Source organism: Schistosoma mansoni, chromosome 2 (genome assembly GCF_000237925.1).
Source record: "Schistosoma mansoni strain Puerto Rico chromosome 2, complete genome".
NCBI lineage: Eukaryota > Metazoa > Platyhelminthes > Trematoda > Strigeidida > Schistosomatidae > Schistosoma > Schistosoma mansoni.
The window spans coordinates 14,435,088-14,460,728 of NC_031496.1; the positions used below are offsets into that span (position 1 = coordinate 14,435,088).

General features: G+C 35.6%; 1 protein-coding gene across 1 annotated transcript in view; it reads right to left on the reverse strand.

Moving 5' to 3' along the window:
• Positions 1-482: 482 nt before the first annotated feature.
• Positions 483-25,641, reverse strand: part of Smp_148480 (putative cleavage and polyadenylation specificity factor cpsf) — a gene marked incomplete at both ends in the record, with an annotated part of 51,320 nt that continues 26,161 nt past the window's right edge. Inside the window, 10 exons of the mRNA XM_018795789.1 lie at positions 483-530; positions 1,692-1,830; positions 6,955-7,084; positions 7,990-8,376; positions 10,716-10,959; positions 13,831-14,125; positions 14,971-15,179; positions 20,975-21,091; positions 23,437-23,652; positions 24,383-24,562. Coding sequence (XP_018650066.1) covers positions 483-530; positions 1,692-1,830; positions 6,955-7,084; positions 7,990-8,376; positions 10,716-10,959; positions 13,831-14,125; positions 14,971-15,179; positions 20,975-21,091; positions 23,437-23,652; positions 24,383-24,562 — 1,965 coding nt within the window. The remainder of the gene's footprint in view (positions 531-1,691; positions 1,831-6,954; positions 7,085-7,989; positions 8,377-10,715; positions 10,960-13,830; positions 14,126-14,970; positions 15,180-20,974; positions 21,092-23,436; positions 23,653-24,382; positions 24,563-25,641) is intronic.

The window sequence follows — 25,641 nt, forward strand, 5'->3', positions numbered from 1 at the left end:
TTTAACAATATAACATTATCTAACGAATTGTATTTGAAAAATAAAGAAAACACGAGGAAAAGTACGGTCAGTTATCAAAAGCATTTACAACATGCTATAGGATCCCAAGACAATATTTACATCAAACTGAGTAGACAGAATGTTTCCAGAAAAAACTTTTGTCACTTCGCAATGTTCGCTTTCAGAAGGTTATGAAGATTCAGAATTTTTTATAGTTAAAAGATTTGGAAGCTTAGCACAACAAAAGTATATATATATATATATTTCAACAACATCCTATAAAAAAACTGTACACAAAGTTACTTTTATTGATCAGTTCTTTTATTTAGTTCAAAAATATCTTGTGATAAGTAAAATGTTCTTTTTCGTTTGATGATATGGGCCATAAACATGGATAAAGATATGGGGAACAGAAGATATTCGTAAAATACAATTGAGATGATACAACCGGCCGTTGATTAGATGAAGTACGTGGGTGAACATTAGAAATGCAATGTAGTTGCAATCAATTCTGCAATATCATCCATAATCTAAAAAAACCAAAACAATGAGTTAACAGTGTGAACATTACTTGGTGGTTCATTTTCCTTAAATATAAGGTTTGATAGAAACAAGATGGTACTTTATTTCAAGTACGACAGTGTATCGGTTTGCATTGCCGTAATTGAAAAAAAGCCACTAATTAGAGGTAACTATGAGAAAAAAAGAGTTTTAGAACAAATTTAAATAAATTCTGGTTGATTCTATTCCATTTTGAGATAGTGACACAGAAATCCTTACAGTGATTGATGTCATACCAATTGAAAAGTTGTCTCATATTTCATGTGTTGCGGCCTTTTCCGTTGTCATTGCAAGGTCTTCTACGTATTTCCACTTGTCGGCTCTAATGCTCCTCTTCACTTGTGTGTTCGCTTCTGTGTATTGGGTTTGTGACTTGACTTTCTCTGTTGTTGTTCGGATGTTGTTAATTGATGTCTTCTTGTTTTTCATTGCTTGAATCTCGTCCAGGATATCGAAGGAGATCCATTCCTTATGATGGCATTTTTTACAGTAAGCTAACGTTTCATTTTCAAAATATTCGCAAACTTAACAATCAGTTGAATAAAATTTAATTCATATAAATGGATATATTGGATACTCATGGAGTTATATGATAACTTATGCTACAGATCATTATCATGAACGTAAATAATGATGGACATAAAAATATTATATAGAACTTTGGGATTATTGACTGAATAAGTAAGCTTTAAAACTAGTCAAGTTACACATTGAGAAGGGATCACAAAAAGTCTCGATGACGGACTATTTTCAAATTATTTTATGGTTGTAAATTGGACGTATTTGTTACTCGTGGTGGTGAGGAATCCTTATTGAGTGGGAGGGGGATATGGAAAAGCGAATTCAACCGTAATTCATACATTCGTTGGGTTGATCGATTACTCTACGGAAAGATATGGAATGGTAGTTATGAAACTTTCTTTTCACTCAGTACTACATATTGATCGAAAGGGGAGCATGAAAGTGTTTTTATTCTAGTATGTAAAGATAGCACTCGAATATTAGCTTATATTATTTGGACAAATAGGAACTAAAACGAAGTCAATAAAATTTGTTTCATTCAGTATATAATACTGTGAATATCCGGTAATTTAAAAAAGGAAACATAATAAATTAGATAATAAACATACACTTTCTAAACTTTGACCGGATTTCTTAGCTATTTCTAAACGTTGACAATGTGGTAAAGTTAGATAACGCCAGATTAAATCGCCATCTGCAACTTTACCGCATGGATTAGCTAATTCTGGTTGAGGACGATTATATGACCTAGAAAAGACACATTAAAGTACAAATCATTTTTATCATACGATCACGTTTAAAATATAGTAACATGATAGCTATGAAATGGTTTAATAAATTCGAATTTATATTTTAAACTATGAGATATTACTTATTGAAGAATTAAAAAGAGGATATTAGATTACTTATCTAAAAATAGACATAATGCCATTTATTATCCGAAATTCTCACATGTGCATATGCTACTACATGACGATAAGGGAAGAAAATGAACAGACTTAAATTTATCAGTGTGGAGTTGTAGGGATTGTTGAACTTCATTTATCTAAGATAACCATCGAAAAGTTGGAAGCACTGAACAGCTGTTTCGTCTTGACCACTGAATCAGGATCCAAGGGTATACAAATTCAACTTCAACAAATCCACGATATTGAGCTAATATTTTCCATTGTCTTCGGTAGGTATCCTCTTTATACCCGACATGGTGAGAATCTGTTGTTAGTGGAGTTCAAGCATATAAAGTGCGACACAGTTATTCAGTGAAGGTAATGGATGAGGGTTGTGTGATATCATGAATTGACTGAAGTTAGACATCATTGTTGAATGCCAGCTCAGTGATCCAGAGATTAAGCGTTCATGTGAGTCTCGCAAATAGCTTGTATATTTGTTTGGAATCATTATTAAAGAACTAAGAAATCACAAATATAACTCGATTGTTTATTTTTGAACCACAATCTTTGATGTGAGGTCTGAAGGTACTATGCGGATGATCGGTTCAAAATAGATGAGATGAGGTTCAAATCTGGGACTCAATGACTGAAACCCAAGTGATTTTGCTACCAAGCCAATGCTACGCATCAGTACATCAATATACCACCAATGAAACTAATAGTTTAAAGAAAGAGCCAACTTAGCGGCCATGTAATGAAGAAGCTAGTCTCTTACGGCAATAAGTCTCTATCATTGTAACCCTTTCATGAGGATAATCTTTCTTTGTTTTTTGCTGCAATCGAAGGGTTAGTTAGTGATAAGCACAGAATTTCGACAATAATGTGACAACATAACTAGAAAAGTAGGAGACATTAATTTTTCAGACTAATATTACACATCTGGTAATATATACCTGAAATGATATTTTGAGAAAATTACTCAACTGTTTTACAAGTTCTACTTGTATAGCCCCCAAATGCCCTGGTACGGCCGAGAGTGGGGAGAGTCCACTCTCCCTCTCGAAATGCTCTCACATGGCCAGCGAATATATAGCCTCTGCCAGGGAAGTCCTACTCACTGCCTTCTCGTGGCATTACTATTGTTTACGAAATTGAGAGGACGAAAAGCGAATGTCCGGCGCTCTAACCGGGTTGGTGGGTGTGGAGGATCCACCTAGGGGAGTTGGAAAACCCTCATTCCGAACCAATAGTGCACATGGGCTCCAGGATCCTGAGGAAACAAATGGCGTATGAATCAGTCGTTGGTCACCGGCTATCATGGGACTGCATCTCCTCACGATGCTCCACTGCCTTGTGGATCAGACCTTTAGGTCAAAGGATCGGTGTGTGGTCCCCTAAGAAAACCACCTGCTTCAGTTTGGGCACCCGGGCAGTATCACAGCCCACACACAAATAAATGAAATGATGAATTCTATTGACGATACTATTCTCGCTCATACTAGAAGCAAGACAATTTACACTATTATTATTATTATTATCATTATTATTACTATTATTTACTACGTCGCTTTTTCACTCCCTTTATTCCCGAATTGTGTATCCTTCCTTTCCAACTTATGCAGTAGCTCGCCCATGGTGGAAACTCTGTCCTATCTAAACGATCTCCAGTCACTGTCGGGTTGAAAGTGAATGCTTCCACCGATTATGAATACTGAAGCAGTCTTTCTGAAACCACGTACGCCGTTCAAGCTGGCTTCCTTCAACGTTCGCACACTAATGCAGATCAGACAACAGATGGGGCTGGCTATGTCTTTAGAAAGTCTTAATGTTGATGTTTGCTGTCTATCCGAGACCCGTATTCAAGACTCTAGTGAAGTACTACAAATTCGTTCTCCATCTGTCGCTTCGAAAAGCTTGTTTCACGTGCGCTTATCCGGGGACTCTGTGGCATCTTCGTCTGGTCTTGCAGGCGTTGGTGTTGCACTAAGCGCTAGGGCTGAGGCAGCACTAATCGATTGGATCCCCATTAACAGTCGGTTATGTGCTGTTAGATTAGAAAGTTCCATCAAAGTGAGAAGAAACCGGCGTGAGAAACGGTGTCTTTTCGTCATCTCCGCCTATGCCCCGACAGATTGCAGCCCGGATGCAATCAAGGATGAGTTTTACCACCAGTTAACAGTTCTTCTCCAGAAAGCGCGTTCGACAGATATTGTAGTACTAGCCGGAGACTTGAATGCTCAGGTCGGGCGTCTAGGCACAGAAGAGAGTCGTTTAGGTGGCCGATGGGGACTTGTTGGTCGCAGGACAGATAACGGGGACCGTTTGCTGCAACTGTGCACAGACCACAACCTGTTTCTGGCTAGCACTAACTTCCGGCACAGTCATCGCCGGTGTGCCACCTGGCGTCCTCCCTCAGCATCTCAAGCCTGGACTCAGGTTGATCACATCGCGATCAGCTACCGCTGGCGTGGTTGTGTACAAGACTGCCGCTCCTTTTGGAGTACTTATCTGGAGTCTGATCATGCCCTGGTCTGCGCCAATCTCACCTTACTTTTCAGTGGCCGAAGGATTGACCACCACCAACGGATCGATGTTAGTAAACTGGCTGCAACATCTGTTGCAAGTAAGTATCGAGCGGAGTTAGCCTCTAGGCTAGCTACCATCCCACCGAAAAGTATAGATGAGCATTGGTTGCATCTTCACGACGCCATGAAAATGGCGAGTAAAGCCGCTTGCGGCTTCGCGAAACGTCCCGCTTACAAGCACTGGGTTTCTTCTGGCTCCTTACAACTGATGGAAGCCCGTCGGTCTACTCCGGGTGACCGTGAGTTTGACCACAAACGAAGGCTGTTACGTAATGAAATCGGGCAAAGCTTGCGTAAGGACCGAGAAGCCTGGTGGTCGGAGCGTGCTAATGAGATGGAAGCAGAAGCTGCATCTGGTAACTGCCGGAAGCTCTTCCAACTCATCCGAGCCACTGGCAGCAAGAAGTCTGGTGTGAGTGAAACAATCTACGAGGATGACGGGATGCCAATCACTAACATCTCTCGACGTCTTGGACGATGGGCGGAATTTTTCGAAGGGCAGTTCAACTGGCCTGCTGCTCCGGCAACATCAACCAGTTTGTCCTGCTCCCCATGGCCGGTGACGACTGATCCACCAAACGAGGCGGAAGTCCGCAAGGAACTCCAACTCTTGAAACGTTACAAATCACCGGGCCCAGATGACTTACCTCCGGCTCTTTTTAAAGATGATGGTGACTTTCTGGCTAAGGAACTGACTGCGTTGTTTGCAAAGGTTTGGGAGCTAGAAAGTGTTCCAACATCATGGAATGAGTCAATAGTCGTCCCTATCTTTAAAAAGGGTTCACGTTGTTCCTGTAATAACTATCGGAGGATAAGTCTACTTCCGATTGCGTCCAAACTATTGGCTTCTATCATTCTTCGTAGGTTGTTTAAAACCCGAGAACGATTGACTCGCGAGGAGCAGGCTGGTTTTCGTTCTGGTCGAGGATGCATTGATCACATCTTCACCCTCCGCCAAATGTTAGAACACCGTCATACTTATCGCAGGCCAACAATCGTAGTGTTTCTTGATATCAGGGCTGCCTTCGATTCGTTGGACAGGACTGTTCTCTGGGATTGTCTATTGAAGAAGGGTGTGCCTGAGAAGTTCATTAACATCTTAAAGGCCCTGTATACGAACACCTCAGGCAGAGTGAGGGCATACAACCACCTTTCTCCCCTGTTCCATTCGAGCAGTGGGGTTAGGCAGGGTTGCCCGATCTCACCACTCCTCTTCAACTTTGCCATCGATGACATCCTGGAAACAGCTCTGGTGGATGTAAGTAATGGCGGTGTGGATATGTTGCCTGGAGAACGACTTCTCGACCTCGAGTATGCGGATGATATTGTCTTACTGTGCGATAATGCCCAAGGCATGCAATCCGCACTTAATCAGTTGGCAATCAGTGTCCGCAGGTACGGCATGTGCTTTGCACCCTCCAAGTGCAAAGTACTCCTACAAGACTGGCAGGATTCTCATCCTGTACTCACCCTGGATGGTGAGCAGATTGAAGTAGTTGAGAAGTTCGTGTATCTAGGTAGCTACATAAGTGCTGGTGGTGGCGTGAGTGATGAGATTGATGCACGTATAATGAAAGCCAGAGCGGCTTATGCCAATCTGGGCCATCTTTGGCGCCTTCGTGATGTTAGTCTGGTTGTAAAAGGTCGGATCTACAACGCGTCGGTGAGAGCAGTTTTGCTCTATGCTTGTGAAACCTGGCCTCTCCTAGTTGAGGATGTTAGACGTCTCTCTGTGTTCGATCATCGTTGTCTCCGAAGGATTGCTGACATTCAGTGGCAACACCATGTTAGTAATGCAGAGGTTCGGCATCGTGTGTTCGGGCGCCGAGACGATAATTCAATTGGTGTCACCATCTTGAAACACCGACTTCGGTGGCTTGGACATGTTTTACGAATGTCGTCCCAGAGACTTCCACGCCGTGCATTATTTGCCGACTCTGGGACTGGTTGGAAAAAGCGGAGAGGAGGTCAGTGTATGACATGGTGTCGTGGCATGAAAGAGAGCTGCAAAGGGCTAGCTTCTGTTGGTCCTTCACGACTCTCTGGCTGGGGTCCGAGAGATGGTGCAACACAGTGGCTAGAGACGTTATTGGATATGGCTCAGAATAGAAGCCAATGGCGGTCCTGCTGTAACCTTCTTCTACTTTCTTCATAAAGAGTGGCTATAACTATCCTAACTGAGAGAGCTCTTCTGGTTGTACATTCAGTTCCCCCCATCACTACTCTTCTCTTCTTTTTTTTTCCTTCTTTTATATATACGCATCTTCTTCCTTCTCCCATTCTCATTATTTTGTGTGGCGCATATGTATCCGGTGCCCTTTGTACCAATATATATGTGATTAAATAAATATATAGAATAAAAACCGATAAATAATGAATTATAAAAAAAAACTCACCAACATGATTTAGGCGGCATACCACATATAGGACCAAGATGATGAATTAAATTTTTCTCAGTTATACGTAGGCGGCTATACATTTTATCACGTATAGGACCGATTCGGTAAATGGAACCATTCTGACTGCCTGAAATATTGTATTTAAAACAAAATGCAAACCCAAGCTTTTAACATCAAAGAATGCAACTACAAACACATAAGAACAAACAGTCTATACTCTGGGTTTCTATAAAAAACGGGGAATATCAAGAGGACTGTAAACTTTTGGAATTATTTAATGAAGAATTATTGTCTATATTCTTATGGTGTAATTATATGACATATCGATCAATGTACCCTTATATTTTCCTAACTGTTATCTTTCGTTTGACACATAAACTACCGTTATTTCTTAAATATATAACACAGATAATTCAGAATAATCACTACATGCATAAAATAATAATATTGGTAAGATACGAACTCCTCTAAACATTAATATGACAAACCATCATGTATCTTTCTTTTTGAATGCTGAACACAATTTTATTCCTGTGTATTGGATATTTTACAAATCTCAGGGTTTTGTTCACTTTGTCGCATGGATTAAACGTGCAGTTTTCACAATGTTTTTCTCGACGATACTATCAGCACACATCTTAATGAGAAATGGGTTGTTAAAATTTATTCACCGTTAACTAACTGGTTGTTCTGTTGACCTTGAGTTTCGTTGATTTGTTGTCCATTAGTGTGTGGCCATTGTTGACATCGTAGCTGTGTTTACTTTTTTCTTTATCTTAAGCTATGAATATTCTCCACCATCTGAAAATTATATGGACGTAACCGATCTTATTTCTTTGCCCGTTCAATAAGTAATCGGTTTACTAAGGAATGTTCTGAAATTATGTGTTAATACTCTTGGATAAGATAATATGTATAATAGAGAAATATCGCCAAAGTGAATAACAATAATACTAATAATCATAGACAGTTTATAACATAAATAAAATAAAGATAACCTAAATAAACATACTAAAAACGCATTAAACTAACCAAAATATATAGACTGTCTAAATTTCTCTGGATCAACACCAGAGTTAGGGTTGGTAGTCCCTTGTTGTGCAGCCGTAGACTGTTGTTGTGATTGTCTCAAGTTATTCATTTGATTAACAGAATCAACACGACTTAAATTATCTAAAACAGTATTAGTAGAATCCTGGATAGTCGCTGAAGTTCCTGCTGTCATGGCTGACGCTGTAGTTGTTGACGAAGGTTTAACTGAGAGTAAAGCATGTCTAAGTCGATTGGCCACACGAAGTGAACATGTTGCACGAGATGGTAAACGCATATCTGCACAACGAACAAGCCGTCTTCCAGAACGACTTGAAGGATCTAATGGATCATAACTGTAGATGGTAACATTGCCCAATTCATCAGACACTGAGATCAATTTGTGATAGGAGAAAAAAACAATACATATTTACATGAAATATATTATTATATGAAACCTTGGCACATTTTCTAAAATTTAGACTATTAATAGTTTACTACCTTGACAAAAATAGCTCGAAAATAGTGAGAAGATTCAAAAGAAATTAAGGGTTTCTCAAAAGCTGATTAAAAGGATCATTTTCATGAAAGCGAAAATAGTAGTGTTACTATTTAAAGAAATGGAATGATTATAGATTGAATGTAATGCAAAACAGCAAAATTACGAGCACTTATTCAATTAATTTGATAAACTATACATTAAAAAATAAACTGGTTAAGAATAAAGGAAGTTAGTAGTTACATATGTGAAAGTAAACTCATTTAAGCGATATTAAAAATTATTAGCTAATAAATATGTATGAAGATCTAAAATAAGCGAATGTAAAGTTAAATAGTAAAAGTATATTACAGAGATACATTTATATGTATATATTGAACCATTTTGTCATATTGTAAATTTCGTATTCATCTACGACCATACATACATACAAAATGATACACAGAGCAATATATACGCACATCATATATACAGTAATCTGTCATAGAAATGACAGTGAACAATATGTTTAAACTTGCTCATTAATATATTCACAAATTATATTAATATCATTTGGTTTTTTACTAATTTCAATTTATACTCAACAATCTCCATAACCCTATAGTGATAATTAAATTTATGTTAGCTTATAAAAGTTTATCAATTATATGAGACCATGCAATATGTTGGATATCCTATAGTTTTTCTTAATCATCAGTCAGTCACAACGTAGAACTTCGTACGTACGTACGTACGTACATCAGTTCAAGTTGCCATACCACATTAACACAGAGATGAAGTTGTCGATTCAAATCTCATAGTGGTAGAAGCAGTAAGAGTATAAGCATTATGTGAAAGATTAGGGTTTGAAGATGTTATTCAAGGAGTATAAAACAGTGAAGTAAATTCGAAAAGAGAAAAAGGATAGGGACATGAAGAATTCAGAAGATTAGAATTTGGTAGAACACAAAGAGTGGATGCACTTTCGCCATTGCAAACGATTTTGAGCCATGTCATTCAAGGTCTCTCTTAGTCATTGGAATATATATATGCTTCAAATTAAGTGGCATTTAAACTAAATTATGGCTTGTGTTTCACTACGAAGTTATACAATAGACAAACAACATAGGGATAGTTTTTGTTTTAGAAGACATTTGTCATATAATTGGGACAACGAATATTTAACAATCACATTAGTTTTTTTTTACATATCGTTGAAATCACGAGTCAATTGAAGCTGGACCACCATGGAAAACCTGGAAGCACTGGACGGCCGTTTTGTCCTATTGTGGGACTCCTCAGCAGTGCGCATCCACGATCCCGCACTCGCGAGATTCGAACTCAGGACCTACCAGTCTCGCACCAGAGCACTTAACCAATAGACCACTGAGCAGGCACCCAACGGTGTTCATGTCTAACTTCAACTAATCCACGAAGTTGAGCAACCATTCACCAATGTCTTCAGTGAGTTGATATCTCCCAACAGACCTGGTTGAACTCCACTGGTTACTGCTTCTCACTAGAACTCCAGGAAATACCTCATGGAGCCAGTCTTTATTCTTTTTGTTATCATAAAGACTGCAAACAAGTTTTGATGAGTTAATCAGTCAGTCACAACTAACGTAGAGCCTGGCAAAAATATAAGTTGATCCAACTTGTTATGCTACATTGGCACAACGAGATTAAAAAAATATATGAGTAGCAAAAGGGTCAAAATAATTGCAACAACCATCATAATAAGAAGGAATAAACACTGAGAATATAGTCCGAGAAGAGAGAAAGGAAATATATGAATGAAGGAACACTGGAACTTGAAATCTAGATGAAGACAAAAAGTGAACGGTATCTACGCAATTGTGAACGATTTTGAGCCATTCATCCAAAGTTTTCAGCCACTGATAAAGGTTATGAAGCGATCGACTACTAGATAGTCTGCAACTACAAAAATTAGTTCACATCAACCGGACTGATGGCACAACTTAGTTTGACCACTTCTCACTTTCTTCTAACTTACTCGCATATCTGGTGCAATGTGATCGTTTACGTAATAGGTTGCCAGGAAAATCAATTTTAACTCAAATATTCTATTGCTCAAAACTTATATTAATAGTAAACTGGTTCATCTGATACGAATCCCTATTTGTATGAGTTTAAATGAGAAGTCTCACATAAATATACCACAACTGTTGCACAATCACATTCTTAAGGTTACCAAAAACAAAACAGTAAAACCAAAACAACAATTACTAACCCATAAATCCTAAACGTCGACCATCTACAAAGAAGTTGGATGTATACACTTCTCTAGAGATATTATCTCGACTGACAACAGAAAGAACACGTAGATCTGATTGAAATCTTAACAACTGAACAGATTTTAATACATCAGCTGCTAAAACTAAATTTTTTACACATAATAAATTATGGATGTATAGTTCGGAGTCAACAAATGCTACACCCACAAGATCAGTATTTTTCAATGTCCAAATATAGATCTAAGAGAGAAAAGAACAAAATGAATTATGTACAGCACAAGTTCAGAATAGTAATATTATATTTAATATAATAAAATAGATATGTTGCGTTGTCCTATTGAATAGTGTTATCTTAATATAATAAGTTCACTACATATATGAAATATTAACATCAGTTATTATGTTCAAATATAGAAAGAAATAATCATACATTCATTAGGAGAAGGTAGACGATGCGTGGTATGTACAACTATGACAGAAATTTCGAACTGGTAAAGTAAAAAGAAAGTTTTGTTTTATTATGAGCAAAAGCAAAATAACATAGGGTCGAGAAATCTACAGGAATAGAGTTATTGATTTGACATCGGAGAGTTGATGAGTATATATTTGAGGAAACAATGAGTCAAATAAACATACAATAATTTGGGTTACCAAAATGTATCTTGATTTTACCTTAACTAGAAAGGAGTATTGAGAGAGTAATATATACACTTCAATTAGACTAGTCGATAAAACTTAATACATACATTAAATGAACAACACTTTATAAATTGAGTCTGACATCGAACCTGGACATAGTTCATTCATTGACTTATATTAGACACTAACTATCCTGTACTTCATAGTTGTGTAACAGAATACAGATAATTGTTTGAGTATATACCTAATCTTTAATATATAATAGACCACTTCAACGATAGGATAAGGAGTTGATTAGAATAAATTAATCTACTAATATTGGAAAGTGATTAATTAATTGTAATTCGTGCAACTACTTAGTGACCTGAGAAAATGAATGATAAACTTTTCAATTGTCAACTAGATGCGATCTGAGAGATTGATTAAAAAAATACAATACCAAATCACATTTGATGGTGAAGATCTGGAAGAGGCGGGAACTTTTATGTACCCGGACAGTATCATTGATAAACAAGGAGTCTCTGGTGTAAATGTGGAGACACAGATTAACAAAGAAATGGAGGCATTCCTACAGTTGAAGAACATATGGAACTTAAAACAACTGTCAGCCAATATCGAAGTTAGAATTCGTAATATGAACGTGAAGACAGTTGTATTTTACGGTTCTATTGTACTTAGAGAACTACTACAACCATCATCAAAAGTACAAGTATTTACAAACATAGTCTACACAAGATACTCAATATCCGTTGGTCGGATACCATCAGCAACAACCTGCTATGTCAGAGTACAAGCCAGCTTTCAGTTGAAGAGGAAATTAGGAAAGGACTCTGAAGGTGGAAAGGACATAGATTGCGGAAATCATCAGACTGCATCACTAGGCAAGCGCCAACCTGGAATACTGAAATGTGAAGAAACAGAGGAGGGTCAAAAAACAACATCGGGAATGTGAGGCAGACATCAAAAGAATAAATAGTGCCTGGAAAGGAGAGTCTAGGACAGAATTGGTTGGGGAATCCTGGTGGGCGGTCTGTGCTCCTCCACGAGGGATGGCAGGCGTAAGGAAGGTTATCGACGTCGACAGACCAATAATAACGATTTATTAAACATATTAGCTAACTTGAATACACGTATACAGATTTCTAAATGAGTTCCAAGGAAACGAGCAACATTATTCGAATACTCAGTTGCTTATTACTTACTCATGTCAATGACATCATTATGAAAGATACATGTTTACTGATAGTGTCAAATGTATTTAGTCGGCTGAATTCAGAGTAGTATCTTATAAGAAGATTGATGCTATTAATAAAATCAATTCACTGATAAAAAAATATATGTAACAAGATAGCTAGATACAAGTTTGTGTGTGCAACGAAAGCGTATGTCAAATGTAAACACCAAATTTAATTGAAAATTGAAACAAATATTTATAAGATTCAAATTTCAAGGTGAAAGAACGTAGCTCAGATGTGATTTGTTTTACAAATAAAAAAAACTTAGAACACAAGGAGTAATCTGTAAATAAATTTATTTAATAGTCCTAAACATCATCATGTGACATCTTTCTACAGGAATATACTGTTTAATTAATTAAAGTTTCTGGATTGATTAGTGTAAAGAACCTCAAACTACCACTTTTAATCATATGGCATACTCCATAGACAAGTTCTGACACAAAGAAAATAACGATTATGAGCAGTGGTATTCAATTGTCATTTAAGTGTATTTGAGTGAATAAAAGAAACAATCGAGAATATCTGAGACTACTTAATACAGTTGTGATCCTATTATTGTTATTTAACTCTTGTATTTTGTTGTCACGTATTTTAACAGGAGTGAATTATATTGGATCACTTTACTTGACCGTGGTCACTTGTATTTTTAGCTAAAATGTGACTTGAGAATTGTACTGGTTGAACGAATATCCAATAAAGTTAAAAGCTTTATTATTAACTCAGGATTCATTGAAAAGTGTTTTATTAATCAGAGATCTTATTTATCAACTGGCATAGGCTACTGTTAGAAGAAACTAGAAAGGGGTCACTAATCAATTGCTAAAATAGTATATGAAGGTTATCTATTTGGTTAGGGATCAAAAAGGGTTTCTTTGAAGAGTGCAGGATACAATATTAATCACAAGTGGCATGACTCAAATAACAGAAAAATGGAACAATTGTAGGATAAACAAGTCATCTAGAACTAGTTATAGTAAAATCTTCATGATTTATTCGAAAATAATTAAATATAGGTTGTGTTATTGGAGAAAACCGGAAACATTTATCAACAAAATTGATATTAAAGAGATTAACAATTATATAGATAAATTATAACGAGATCAGAAAAACAGATGCAAAAATTTCACGAAACATTTGATCTCCATTACTCTTAATCATAAGAATTACTTTGAAGAGTGATCAGTATAAGAAGCAACAGATTGATTACTGATTACAATAACATTTTCACAATTACCTTTTGTCCAATTGCACTGATTAAATGACCTTGACAGCTAGTTAAAGCTGTCACTGGACCCTTTTGCTCACCATCATGTATAATTTTCAATTTATGTCGTGTAAGTGGTTGACCAGGTTCTGGTACAACATCAATGACGTCTAAAATCAGAATTCGACCACGGACAGGTATTTCTTCACCATATGTTAAATTTGCACCTAAAGCCAAATAATCTTTTGTACCATGAAACGTCTCTTCAGATGCTAATTGTGCTGTAATCAAACATGTGACAACTTCCCACGGTTCAAATTCAATGCTAAAAATAGTTGGAGTAAATAATAATACAGAGTAGTTGAAATCGAATGATAACATTATAAATGAGTACTTTTGGTAAGTTAATTAAATCGTATAAAACTCTAAAGCGTAAATCCTAAAAAATATTAAGGATGTAAAGGCTATACTGGATATTCGACTTTTTTTAAAGGATAAGGTGAGAATTATTTTGAGGAAAAAGTGAAAATAATTGTGGTGAATAACTATTTCAACTGTTGTACACCTTAAGTATGTCATTACTATTTGTTTCGATTTCCCATTGTTCTACAATAAAATCTTATACTGTTGATTCCAAATGCAAACTTCTTTATTTTTTATTTGGGTGTTTAATACATTATTGTTTATTCGAAGGATTGCTTAATTGCTACAATAATACAGTTCAGATTTGAATTTAGAAATGTAGATTATGTGTTAATGAATATGAGAACTGTGTAAAGATATTATTAGTATTGAAGCGAATTATACAAATGGGAAAATATACAGATCAAAAGAATTACTAGATAACAATAACATACCTATAGAATTCAACGTTAATAACTTTAGAAGTAGGGGTTTCCTTACACAAAATTCTGAGAAAAATCAACAAGCACTAACATCAGTTAACCAAGTTTACTTCGTACAGAATGACTTGTCACAAATATACATATTATTATGACAAGAAATGAATAGTATGAAAAGCAAGAAGGAGTTGAAATGATAATTAAACTGTAAAATATGATGTAAACCAAATCTTAGTCTGGAATTCATTATTCTTTTTTATAAATAGAACCAGTTAGTAAAACTAAAGAAAATTCTTAATGAATAATAATACTAAAACTGTTAACTTACAGCGTATTAGGAATCAATAGCCATGGGGGTTGCTTATTACGATGATTAGCGTTTAAATTTGGTGCATACATTTGTAAAGAGTAATAGTCTAATGTTGGTAGAACACATGTTTTAGGACGAACTAAAACATCTTCTTCTTTATTACCTTCAGCATTTAATCGAAATACAGATTTACACGGTTCTGAATGAATACCGACAACAGCATATGTCTAAGATATAAACAAATGTATATAGAAAATCAATGTTATTCTGGCATGAGCTACGTACTTTGTATTGGGATATATATAAATTTCAGATAAAATTTCAATAGTACACTTAAATTGTAAGATATGACGATATGTTCGCTGAAAGACTAAAACAAAGCCAATCTCATTACCATAACCTTGAGCTACACCATTTGTGAATAAGTGATATTACCCGGTTGCCTAAAAACAAACAACTGGAGTTGGGTTTTGAACATATACAACTCAGGTAATACACATTCGTCACAGTAATTGTATTTTTTTAAAAGTTCTATATTCGATAAGTTTTAATTACACTCAATGAATCAAGTTGACTGTGTTATTGTGCCTGATAAATTTTAATTACAAAAAATGAACACACAATTCAAATCACTAAAATATAGGTTTCACTTCACTATTACGCATTTACGGTAATATGAAACTATGAGTATTATGTATACAAGAAGTATTATGATTATCTTAAGTAAACAATTGATTAAAATTTGAAATAAAATAATATTGTCACAAATGAGACCATTTATTCGACAATTATTGTATGCATTCAACTATAATGATAGTTTACACTAAACTTGAAAAATCTTAAACTTATTTATTATATACATTATACAATCCTCAGACTAGAATATGCAGCATTGAAATCAATTCCCTTGTAGTATATATATATATATATATATATATATATAACTCATAGATATTGGGAGATAATTTGTGTTTGCATCATTTCATTGTTACTAAGGACAGGAATTGATTAGTTCCTTTCAGACACATGTACAATCTTATTTATTTATTTTTTTGATCACATATTGGTACAAGGAAGCACCAGATACATATGCGCCTCACAAATCTCATTTGGTTTGTGTGAGGGCTGTGATACTGCCCAGATGCCCAAACTGAAGCAGGTGGTTTTCTTAGGGGACCACACACCGATCCTTTGACCTAAAGGTCTGATCCACAAGGCAGTGGAGCATCGTGAGGAGATGCAGTCCCATGATAGCCGGTGACCAACGACTGATTCATACGCCATTTGTTTCCTCAGGATCCTGGAGCCCATGTGCACTATTAGTTCGGAATGAGGGTTTTCCAACTCCCCTAGGTGGATCCTCCACATCCACCAACCCGGTTAGAGCGCCGGACATTCGCTTTTCGTCCTCTCAATTTCGTAAACAATAGTAATGCCACGAGAAGGCAGTGAGTAGGACTTCCCTGGCAGAGGCTATATATTCGCTGGCCATGTGAGAGCATTTCGAGAGGGAGAGTGGACTCTCCCCACTCTCGGTCGTACCAGGAGAGTTAGATAGTGGCTAGCTGTGGAATTGAGAACGCATGTTTCGTCCTGTTTGGCTAGATGTACCTGTATCCCAGCGTTGATGCTTAGACAGGACTCAAACCTAGTAAATTTTACTTTAAATGGTCAATGAGTTATTTATAAGGCTATTGAGCCCAGATAGTCGCTGGCTTGTGAGACGAGAATTAAAATAATATTTAAAATATATCTCCATCTGATTAGCTGCCATTTACTTCCATCCACATTTTTGATCAGTTTTACGGCTGTGAGACTACTTTATTCGATTTATGGATTTAAAAATAAGGTAGACAAGGACGAAAATAATACCGATTACTATAATGCTTATGGTTGTATTTTCCAGTACTTAGGTTCATAATAGGTTGGGAACGTTTTATAAAACCATATAAGTACACTTTGTATGGTTAATATAACTGATTAACTAAAAAAAACTAAATTATGAAAATGTATTGCATTATTTGTACAAATGACGGAACAGGTTTGAGAAGGATATAGAATTAGTGTGACAGTGGGCGATACAGATGAAAACAACTGGTATTGATAAACATACTAATATAAAACATAAACAAAAACCTCTACATGAATGCTGACTCGTTACTAAGAGTGGATGAAGTTCATTGCTATTTTTATGAAATCTGTAGTTTTTGTCATGAGTTAGGAAGTGTATTTTTATATAAGCGAAAAATTCCTAACCTTAGTAGATTATTTAACAGATAAAACAATCAAGTCAACGACTAAAAGTGACTATTTAGACCAATCACCTGCTTGAATATAGGCGTCCAGGAAATGGTTACAGAAATTCAAAATTGGAAGATGGATTAAGACGATAACGTACTATGGACTTAAAAGTTATCATCCTCTATCTGAAATCTACACTTCTTTGCAAAAAAAATAAAGCACTATTGTGTTATATCATCTAATACAAAGAGGACTAAAAAAAATGCTGACTTGGTCAAAATACGTTGACAGTAGCAGTAACCATAATACTTCAACGTGTTATTGGTGGTACACAACCGAAGATTAGGAAAAACAGGAATAAAGAAGATAGATATACAACAGGAATAATTAAGATGATAAACTTCGTAACAATCATACCACCTATCACTTTAAACCACTAGGTAGAAATTCCGAAATTCAATTTACCAACTTCGATTCGAACGGCCTCATAATGTCACTGAGAATGTAAACAAGTAGTTTGTAGTTAAAGAATTTGGCTTTCAACCAACTATTACGTTCAAGCATCATCCTAATTACCGAGATTTAGGCAGTCTAGTTGAAATAAGCGGATGAGAATGTGAAATCACATTTTTAATACATTGTGATTCTTGTCCAACATTACTTCCATTTCTTATTCTATATGAAGATTATTCAGAGTGGAATTTGTTTTTGTTTTCTAGTGTGATATTTTGTTCGGTTTAACACTGAATTATTTGAATGTGATGTCATTTTAAGACATGATATTCTTGTATTAAATTAACAGGAACTATGCACAGTATGACATGCAGCATGTGATTTTGTTATAACTCTGTGTACTTTTTATGTATGTGATTGTATTCTAATTAATAATCAAAATGAGTGTTCGATCAATACATAATGAGTGTATTTTCAACTGAAGTTGTCATGTAATGGGTTTAATAAATCCTAACTTGTACAAGTCTGGGTGCGGTTACTTCAAATCATGGGAATCGCAGTGGTTTATCATTCCTTTAGGTATAAGAATAAGAGATAAGGAAACAACAATTGGCGGCGGAGATGGAATGAATGTATATGCTTCAGGACCAATTGAGGAAGATGTTTAGGAATGACAACACGATCAACAAACAGGACGCAGTTATCAACGATTGATAGGGAGTCTCTTTTTTTGTGGAATAGTTTTAAGTCTTCTGACTGAAGATGTGTGGGCCAGCCACAACGGAGGTAGTGTATTAGTTTGTAAATTATTGGATAATTTTTGCTGGACTCTGCAACTTTTCTTGATGTTAAATTAACGGCGTGAACAGCACTTTTGAAAGTATTGAAAACGTCTTTTTTTTATCGAATCAGTAGCGACTACTGTGTTCTCATTTTCCAGCTTCTGACTACTAATCAATCTGGAAAGGGCATTCACATGACCAAAAGAGTTTGTAGATTTATACATGATATGAAAACTATAACCTAGTACAGTCACTGCCAATCTTTGCAGGCGGTTTGTTGTGCAAACTTGGATTCCTTTTTTCGATTCGAAAATCGCTACAAGCGGCATTTTGTGGAACTTCTTGACTGCGAAAATTAGAGCAAGTCCTTTCTTCTCAGTTTGACTATAAGTACGTTCGATTGGACTTAGTGAAGCATGACAAATGGTCTTCTATGTACCATCGGGAAACACATGTCAAAAAATCATCCTCATGCCATAATTTGACGCGTCCGTCGTTACTACAATTTTTAATTTAGGGTTATAGTGGACTAAAAGTAAACCAGTTGACAATATTTCTTTTACTCTGTCAAACGATCGTTGGGATTCCTTCGACCGTCGCCATTTCGCGCCATCCAACAAGGGCTAGCTCAGCAGGTATCAAAAGTGCTGCAGAAACTGATCATAACTTGGCAACACTTCGTGCTACTGGAATTTGTCTAATCGCATTGATATTATCAGGATCGGCCCTAGCACCGTCTTTGTCGATCACGAACCCTAGAAAATTGATAGTTTGTATAAAGAAATTGCACATATCTTCATGTGATTGAAAGACATTGTTTAAATTTCGACGGGACTCCATCAAGTCTACAGAACAGTACTTCTTGAGCAGCTCCAGTAACAATGATGTCATCCAATTAGGCAGAAACTGCTAGTATTTCACATGTCACAATATCTATAATTTGTTGGAATATCGTTGGAGCCGTCTTCACACTGAAGGACAATCGCTGGTACTGAGTGCTGATGGTTAAGAAATATTTCGAAGACTCATCCATTTCAACTTGAAGGGATGAGTCTGCTAAGTCCATTTTCGCAAAATGCTTCCCACCATTAAGCTTTTGTGAGGATATCTTCTGGTACAGGAAGTGGATATGAATGATCTTCCAATGCATTGTTCAAACATGTCGAGAAATCAGCACACAAACGTAAGGATCAATAGGTCTTTTAAACAATGGCTACTGGAGCTGACTAGGGTGAATACTTCACAGGTTTAAGGACACTCAGTTCCTCCAATCTGTTCAACCCCTTACCCACCACAGGTAGAGAGGGATATGGAACTGGACGTTCCGGTTTGAAACACGTTGAATGTTCGACATAAAACTGCTTTCTGCACCGTACAACATCCCAGGGTTTCACTGAATACTGAACTATATTTCGACATAAGATGATTGGTAAGATATTTTATTGTTGTATGAGTGGATGTCTGAGCCGAGAGTGAAATCTGAAAACAAAGGAGAACTGGTGGTATATCCTATAATGATAGATGCTCTATATGATCGATTCCCAGCAAATCTAAATCATGACGATTTGTGAGGTAACATTTACCTCGAAAACTTTTAGACTTGGACAAGACATCACGTTCAATTTCACCGACCAGTTTTATCAGATCGCCGGATGCATTTCGGGCTCTAGAGATGGGTGGGGACCCAAGTGTACGCCAAGCATTACGATGAATCAGAGTAATATCTGACCCAGTTTCAATCTGAAGTTTGACAGATATGCTATATATCAAGATCTCACCATATTTATTTTTTTCAGACAGATGAACACTCGAAACTTCAAAAGTGGTATGAACGTTCTTATGTGGGATTGATTTGGATCTGTTTATACAGGAAAATGAAGTACTATAACTCCAAAAAAACTCGTCTATGTGACCGAATCGCTTATATTACATTTATTAGCTTTGTATAAGCATCTTTTGTCAGAATATCAACCACAACACAAAACCAACAAGCTCCTTTCAAACTTTGTAAGTTACTAGCCGTACCGTGAAATTTCTGTTAATGTTATGATTTCAGGGTAAATACATTTATTGCATATGTATCTCTTTTTTTCCAATTAGTTTCATGTCGTGAGAATTACAAAGGTTCTTCGTTCTTTCAAGCATAAGAATAAGCGACGCGGATACGACACTAGTAGTATCATTAAAACTCACACAATAAAGTAGGTCTTAAAGTGGATCACTTTTAAAGTTAATAATCCAATATCTTGTCAGTGAATAACCACCTTAAGCGTTGCAATGTTGAAAAGTGGTTCATTATATGTAAGTCTAATACAAAAAACCGAGAACTACTTTTTTGATTACATGAATAATTAAATGAATTAGAAATAGTCAGTCAATGGTAATTGGACTAGAGAAAGAGAAAAAAAAAGATACAAACAAACGGTTTATGTTACCAATATACACAAATAATCATGTGAAGTAAACAAACACTATGCTAATGAGATTTAGTTTTTTGAATGAATAAAAAATTAAATGAAGATGATAATGGTATGTATTGTACTCACTTTACTTTCTACGTGGTATTGTACATAGTAAGGCACTGGATCAAGAGTAATCCATTTTATTCCTAAATGTTCATTAAATGAATAACCTGGAGGGAGGGTAGCTAGACGCATCTCATTCTATAATTGAATAGATATATGCATGAAAAACACAAAGTAAATGACATGATTTGGAGATAGAAAATGTATATATTTAAAATAAAACTTAAAGATAGTTTTTTTCTGACATAAACTTCAATCATTACGATATCTACTGAAGCATACGTCTCATCCTAGAAATCTACATATGTAAGTTCGTGTATCAGGACAAAGAATCATATCGACTGAGTGTGACAGTTTCTGTTCATAGTATTGTGCTTGGTTATACAAACCCTAGTACATAAAACAGGATTTAAGTCAATGACTAAATGTTTGAAAGGCTAGCGTTGTCGTCGATGAGTCAAAGTTTTACAAATCAGGAAGTTCAATACAACTGTTTTCCCAGTCTAAGATAATTCGATAGAAAACATACCCAGTTGGGATCTTAAAGAGGTACTTATTATTGATTCTAGAGAAACAATGCAGCATGACGTCTTAATGGGAGTCACTTTAGTTTCAATAGTCATTTTAAATCTTATGGTAAAAGACATTGATTAACAGTACCTTGTCATTTGGCAACCAACATATTAAGGGTAACATCCAGTTAATAAAAATATACAATAAACTTATATTCACAAGAAGAACGTATGAAAATACACTATTATCATGTCTTGACCAGTTCACATTGACGAATTTGTTAGTTATTACAGTGGTAAGCTTAGGGATGACTCATTATGCTTTTTAGAACTTCGTTATTGTTTCAAATCTTCATTGACATTTGTATGTAGACCAAGCAATTTTCATAATTAGTAGAATATTTGGAAAGCAATACACTTGAAGATAATACGGGAACACCTTTTATAATTTAGTACCGTGCAAATTTTCAGTATGGGGTTGTGAATATTGTTGAATTTCATTGAAGTCATGAGCCGATCTTAGTTAAACCCCCGGGGAAAACCTGGATGCGCTGAACGGCCATTCCGTCTTAGTATGGGATTCCTCAGCAGTGCACATACACGACCCCGTAACCGGGAATCGAACCCAAGACTTTCGTTTTCGCATGAGAATGCCTAACTTCTAGACCACTTTCCTATTTATTTATTCACATTTTTGTTTGGACGCATAAGCATTGGTTCAAGGGGTCACCAAATATATGTGCCACACAATAATAATGAGGTTATGAAGAGGTAAAGAATAGAGGGTGAGTATAATAAAAGAAGAGCAACAATGAGCAGAAATTAGTGTGTGAGTGGAATAACAATAATAGTAATAATAATAATAATAATAATAATAATAATGAGAGAGGCAGTTTAGTTAGGTGAAATACAACCAGAAAGAATTTTCCCAGTTAAAGAAATTATTTTCACTTTGATAAAGTAAAAGAAAATTATAGTAGGATCGCCACTGGCTTCTATTCTGAGCCATGTCTGATAATGTCTCAAGCCACTGTGTTGTACTATCTTTAGGACCCCAACCAAGGAGTCCAGATCAGCGAGCCAGCATCCAACGGTGTTTATGTCTAACCTTAATCAATCCACGATACTGAGCTAGACTATCTATTTCATTTACATTGTAATCTACAGTCTGCAATAGTGATAAAGTAAAAATTACATTCGAACTTCTAATCTTTTTATCTGAACATAACTGCTAAATCTACATCCATCCTACTCATTAGAATTAGAATTTAACAGATATTGATAGAAACTAGCGTTGAAAAAGGAGAAATGTCTATATGGACAAAAATTTCATCCATAAACAATAGATTAGAACGACAGTTATAAGTGTATTAAAATGAAGCTATGGACAAAGAGAAGAAAGTACGAACAAATGGGAATTGATCAATTTATATTGATATTTTTCAGATAAGCATATTTAAGTGTGAATGTATATATCTATATAATATGAAACTCTGCCTGTAGCTTTTCTAGGGTTACTAACGGTTCCGAGACCGGGTAAAGGAGGAGGGTCTGGTATGGGGTCAGTAACCCAGTCCTGTAGAAAACAACCTTGCTAAAAATACACTAACCACAATGAACAATTTAAACTATCTAAATTTCACCCTAGGATTTCAAGGATCTTCATTCAAAGGAATTATGACGCCTCATGGTGAAAACCGAGATTCTTCGGAAGTCACAAGGCTCATATTTCTCATATTTCTTGGAGACAAATTACTGATGACGTCCTATGCTACTTTTGAAAAACATCGTTTTAAATTTCCCTACTTTAGAAATGACTATTAATAAAATAGCCGTTGTGTTCACTTTATTTGATGGGTCAATTTACCATCGGACAAAAATATTTCATTCTATTTTTAGTCAGTCTTTAATCTTAGTGGAAAAAAAACAAGGTCAATATACATTAAGTAACAATCGTAGAAACTAACTTACAGAGAATGTGAAATAGACAAATCCTGAATGACAAATTTTTGCATTCAATGGTGCGAAACTACCCATTATTCCATCGATTGAATGTGGAAATACACGAAGTTGTCCTGAATCTGTAGCAAATAACCAAATAGGATTTCCCCCGCACACAAATACACCACGATGGTCTCCAATATTCTCAAAACTTCTCAGCATATGTGTTCTGGTTAATAATGTGGACTGTGAAAATAAAATAATTAATTAACCGAGGCCAACAACACATTTACTAGCATGGTTTAAGTTTGCTAAACGTGTCTGGCATATATTACTGCGGTTATGTTATTTTTAATCAGAGGTGAAAAATAACTCGAGAACTTCATAATTTAATTGTTTTCAATTTGTGATTAAGATACTCAAAGGAACGACAGGAAAAGCAAATTAATTAAGCGAACTAGCAGATTTGTTGAAAGATTCTCATAAACTGTATGCGCAGATTGTTTAATAAAATCATGTATTCAGCTAATTTTTCTCCAACTTTTATTAATGCATGACTTCAACACAAAGGTGACAAAAACCACTCTAGTTACATTGACTAATTTTAAGACGACTCATTTGTTTTTATTACTGTACTAACTAGTCAATAAATTGTGTTGAATAGGCTAAGGACATACATTACGTGGTCTACTGAACACATACAGTGACTTACAAGCTCATTTAGCTATTTTGGTGCCATTTCTATCTAAGCATTTAGTTCTAAAGAAAATCATTCTGTTGTTATTGCATTCTCTGAATTGTATAGTGTAATGATGAAGCTTATATAAATACTTTGGGCATTTTTGGGACATACTTAATTTAAGGGGAACAAATCATTTAGCCTGGACAATGTGTAACTGACTGAAAACATCCGTTTCTTGACCCCCTCTACATCAATCCTATTCTCATAGTACGGAGCAAAAAATGGGATATATACCTGAACATCCATAATTTTCGGATCAGTTCGGACACGACGTGGTGCAACAAGTGGACAAGGTAAAGGTAAACGTCTCCATCGTAATCTTCCTTCATAAAATGTTCCAGAAATAAGAGGATACGATTCATCCGGTGAAGGGCATAATGCTTCAAAAAATGCTATTTCTTGACTAGTTCGAACCTTGATAAAACAACAAAGGTAAACACTTTCTTGATATACTTTATGATAAATATCTATGATTACGATATCTTCCATGAAGAAAAGCCAGTATACAAGTAGTTAACTTAACTTCATCTAGGAAAAACAAGGTTTTTATTCTTATACTTAGAATATACACAATATATCTCTATGGTAGTACAGATTTGCTGGATATTATCCTGGACGTGATAAGAATCACTGGTTAGAAATCTGCGATTTTACAGATCAAAGTTAATCGCGACTGATAACCGTAGATAATTTACACCCATACCACATTCTTTCATGCAATATTTTCCGAAGTACATCTTTAGTTACTTTATGTTGTGGTTCAATATAACGTACCAAATTTAGTTAGACACCTTTGAGAAGCACGAGCTAATAAACGACCTTATCAGTCCAGTATAGATCTCCTCGCTAGTATGCATTTATGAGTTCCCCAGGCATTGAATTCAGGACCTTCAAGCATCAGGACAAACTTTCTTGATCGGAAAGTTGATGTCCAGTGGTTTGAATTTAGAACTTCAGTCCATTTTGCTGCGCAACCATCATTCAATGTTGGTATTTTGTGGCACTAGATGTGATTGAACACCAATGGTCATAGATTTTCACTAGCACTATGGAGATTTTCTCAGGAAGTTAGTCACTAGTGAGCTTATGATGAGTTTTTTTAAATGTGGGGGATAGAGGAGATTTTTGAAGGGTGTGATTTCACATAACGGATCGACTCAAGTTCATTACAATTTCATTAGTAAAAGTGGCTAACTAAATGTTATGGTTACAAATAATTTGTAGTAAAATGTAAGGTCTTTTTGAATAAAAGAACTATAATAATAAATTGTAATTCTCCATTGTGTTTATATGTATTTTGTTAACTTATTTTCATGTCAGAAACCCACAATTGAACCTTTGACAACAAGACAAAGTATTCGATTTTTGTAGAAAACAAAACGTTACAATGCAATAGTTAAAAAAAAGACAATATATTTGTTAAGTTTTTCGACCAGCGAGAAATTGGTAGGTATTATTGAAATTGAATGCAAATTTATGCTGTTTTGTGTATG